The sequence below is a fragment of the Apaloderma vittatum genome, unplaced genomic scaffold (assembly GCF_000703405.1).
Source record: "Apaloderma vittatum isolate BGI_N311 unplaced genomic scaffold, ASM70340v1 scaffold25912, whole genome shotgun sequence".
NCBI lineage: Eukaryota > Metazoa > Chordata > Aves > Trogoniformes > Trogonidae > Apaloderma > Apaloderma vittatum.
In genome coordinates, this window is record NW_009705623.1 from 1 (window position 1) to 1649 (window position 1649).

Sequence of the window (1649 nt, forward strand, 5' to 3'; positions counted from 1 at the left end):
GGGACCCCAACAACCCCCTCTGCCCCGGGGCCACCCGGGCCAACGGAGAGGTACCACGAAAGATCCAGGCGTCCGGGCTGCCCCCCACCACTCTGGCCCCCTTCCACTGATCCCATCTCTTACGGTCGGCAGGAGTTGAATCCCCAATACGAGGGCACTTTTGTCTTCCCAAATGACTTCCCTGCGCTGCAGCCTGATGCTCCTGAGCCTGGTAACTTCTAGGGGGAGAACAGGCTTCCAGGGACCCCCAGGTTCAGGCCTTGGGAGGGCTGCAAGGTGGCTTGAAGAGGCATGGGTGCTGCCCCAGCACCCTCCGCTTCCCCATCCTCTGTCCTTTTCCAGGTAACAGCGATCACCCCTTGTTTCAAGCTGCAGCAGCCCGGGGGGTGTGGTAAGTACCACCATGGCTCCGAGGGGCTCTGGAACACAGTATTGGCCAGGACCTGTAGGATAAAGCTGGACTGAGACTGCTGCCCTCCTTTTGGTGCCTTGTTCTGTGCAAATCTGCTCTGTTTTGGGGTTCTCACCCCTGGGCCCTGTTCCACTGTGCCAGGCTGTGGGGGTCTCTGGAGTTGACCTGGCAGTCACAGACATGTGTGTCTCCTCCACAGCAAAGTGATGTGCTTCCACCCCTGGTCAGACCTGACGCTGCCCCTCATGTCCCTGTCAGAGATCCGGGCTGTCGTCGACACGTGGGCAGAGCTGGCAGCCGAGCTGGGTGCCTCCTACCCCTGGGTACAGGTCTGTGGGTGGTGGGATCTGCCTTTCTCTCCCGCCCCCGGCAGCCTTGGGTGGATATGGGGGGCTAGGACCATGGCAGCACCTGGGGTTGGGACCACCCCAGTTATGTGTGGGTACCTTGTCCCTTGTGTCCCACTGAGCCTTTCCAGGTGGGTGTGAGGCTCTGCTGTCTGGCAAGATGCCAGTGGTGGGGCATCCCACAGCAGGGACCCTCGGTCTAGGACCTGCTGGCTGCACCTCTTCCTCCGCAGATCTTCGAGAACAAAGGAGCGATGATGGGCTGCTCCAACCCACACCCTCACTGCCAGGTGAGGCTGTCCTGCCTATGATCTGGCTTAACCTTGCGTCCCTGTAGGATCTACAGCAGACTCAGGGGCAAGATGTGAATGGGAATCCCCTCGCTCTGGTCTGAACCCTTTCTGCAGCAAGGATAACCCGCTGCCTGTCTTGTCACCGTCCCTCCTGGGGACTGTCCCTTGTGGCTGCCACATGTCAGACTCTCCACCTGGTGGCAGCACGGATCTACAGATGGGCTGTGTGGCTGGGATACCACTGCGAATATGGGGTACAGGTAACCCAACCCTGCGCCCCAATATCCCTCCCAGGTGTGGGCCAGCAGCTTCCTCCCGAATGAGGCACGCCTGGAGGACCGGACCCAGCGGCAGTACCTGAGCCAGCACAGCGTGCCCATGCTGCTGGAGTACGCCGAGCAGGAGGCTCGACGAAAGGTGGGGGCATGGCTGTTGTCTGTATATCCTCCCTGCGAGCTGGATATTTGCTGTGGTGGGTCCACTAGCCTCCACGAGCAGGGCCCCTGGGGAGCGCCCATCCCCAGGGCATTGGGGCTGCGTGTGTCCCTGTTGAGTGCCGTGTCCCACAGGAGCGGCTGGTGGGGGAGAAATGAGACT

At 61.2% G+C, this 1649-nt stretch overlaps 1 protein-coding gene across 1 annotated transcript in view; it reads left to right on the forward strand.

Annotated features, from left to right (window-relative positions):
- Positions 1 to 5: 5 nt before the first annotated feature.
- The window catches only part of GALT (galactose-1-phosphate uridylyltransferase), a gene marked incomplete at its 5' end in the record, with an annotated part of 2703 nt that continues 1059 nt past the window's right edge, over positions 6 to 1649 (forward strand). The window contains 6 exons of the mRNA XM_009865505.1: positions 6 to 50; positions 136 to 211; positions 343 to 391; positions 612 to 741; positions 993 to 1049; positions 1347 to 1510. Coding sequence (XP_009863807.1) covers positions 6 to 50; positions 136 to 211; positions 343 to 391; positions 612 to 741; positions 993 to 1049; positions 1347 to 1510 — 521 coding nt within the window. The remainder of the gene's footprint in view (positions 51 to 135; positions 212 to 342; positions 392 to 611; positions 742 to 992; positions 1050 to 1346; positions 1511 to 1649) is intronic.